This window comes from Geospiza fortis, unplaced genomic scaffold (assembly GCF_000277835.1).
Source record: "Geospiza fortis unplaced genomic scaffold, GeoFor_1.0 scaffold1338, whole genome shotgun sequence".
In the NCBI taxonomy this organism is placed as follows: Eukaryota; Metazoa; Chordata; class Aves; order Passeriformes; family Thraupidae; genus Geospiza; species Geospiza fortis.
This window is the reverse complement of record NW_005054867.1, coordinates 33232-34384: the sequence shown is the minus strand read 5'-3', so window position 1 is coordinate 34384 and position 1153 is coordinate 33232. Positions and strand designations below refer to the sequence as shown.

Sequence of the window (1153 nt, the reverse complement as noted above, 5' to 3'; positions counted from 1 at the left end):
CCCCCCCGGCCACTTCCGGCCCGCGCGCGTCACTTCCGGCGGGGGGAAGGCGGGAAGCGCCCGCGCAAGGCATGGCGGGAAGCGGTTGCTAAGCAACAACGCCATGGGGATTGCGGCCTACTCGTAGCGCGGCGCAGAGAATTTGGTTTTAATTGTTTATAACTTATAGGCGCGATTTATTTGAAGAAATATTACAACATATAAAAACTACATAAAGTATCGAGTTGCACCTTGTACAAAGGGGCCGCGGGGGTTTGGGTACAATGCGATAAAAACGGGGGAGAGGGGCCGGGCCCTGAGGGGAGGTTGGAGCAGCACAGAGAGCCTGGAGGGAAGGGAATTAAAAAAAAAATTATAAAATAAAAAAAAGGGAAAGTGGAGAAATAAAAAAGGCTTTGAAAAGATGGAAAAAGACAGAAAAAATGAAGAGAAAGGAAAAAAAAGAAGGAAAGGAGGGGAAAAATTTAAAAATGAAGGGGAAATAAGGGTTAAAAAGGGAAAAGAAAGGGGAAAAGAGGGGAAAAAAAGAAAGGGATATAAAGAAGGGTGAAAAATAGAAAATGAGGAGAAAAAAGAGAAAAAAGAGAAGAAAAAGAGGGGAAAGGAGGAAAAAGAAAGCAAGGGATATAAAGAAGGGTGAAAAATAGAAAATGAGGGGGAAAAAAGGCAAAAAATGAGAAAAAATAGAAAAATAAAGAGGGAAAAACAGAAAAAAGGGGGGGAGAAAAAAGGGGAGAAAAGGAAAAAGGGGGGAAAAGAAAAAAAAGGGGAATAAAAATGAAAATAAAATTTAAAAAAAGCAAAAAAAGGCCAATAAAGTCAAGGCAGAGGTGCAGCAGCCCCAGGTGAGCCCGGCCCCCCCCGGCTCCGCTCCCGGCTCAGGCGGCGCCGGACGGACACGGGACAGCGGCAGCGGCCAGGGGACCTGCGGGGACAGGAATGGGGACAATGGGGACACCGAGGGGACAGGGGACCTGCGGGACAATGGGGACAATGGGGACAGGGAGGGGACACTGGGGACAGGGGACCTGCGGGACAATGGGGACAATGGGGACAGGGAGGGGACAGGGGACCTGCGGGACAATGGGGACAATGGTGACAGGGAGGGGACAGGGGACCTGCGGGACAATGGGGACAGCGGCAGCGGGCAGGG

The 1153-nt window shown here is 49.8% G+C and overlaps 2 protein-coding genes across 2 annotated transcripts in view; both read right to left on the bottom strand.

Moving 5' to 3' along the window:
* The window catches only part of EIF3G (eukaryotic translation initiation factor 3 subunit G), a gene marked incomplete at its 3' end in the record, with an annotated part of 13353 nt that extends 13248 nt beyond the window's left edge, over nucleotides 1-105 (bottom strand). The window contains 1 exon segment of the mRNA XM_031065558.1: nucleotides 34-105. Within this exon segment, the coding sequence (XP_030921418.1) occupies nucleotides 34-105 (72 nt within the window).
* Nucleotides 106-721: 616 nt separating this feature from the next.
* DNMT1 (DNA methyltransferase 1) overlaps nucleotides 722-1153 on the bottom strand; it is a 31059-nt gene continuing 30627 nt past the window's right edge. Inside the window, exon 35 of the mRNA XM_031065557.1 lies at nucleotides 722-925. Within this exon, the coding sequence (XP_030921417.1) occupies nucleotides 879-925 (47 nt within the window). The 3' untranslated portion in view covers nucleotides 722-878. The remainder of the gene's footprint in view (nucleotides 926-1153) is intronic.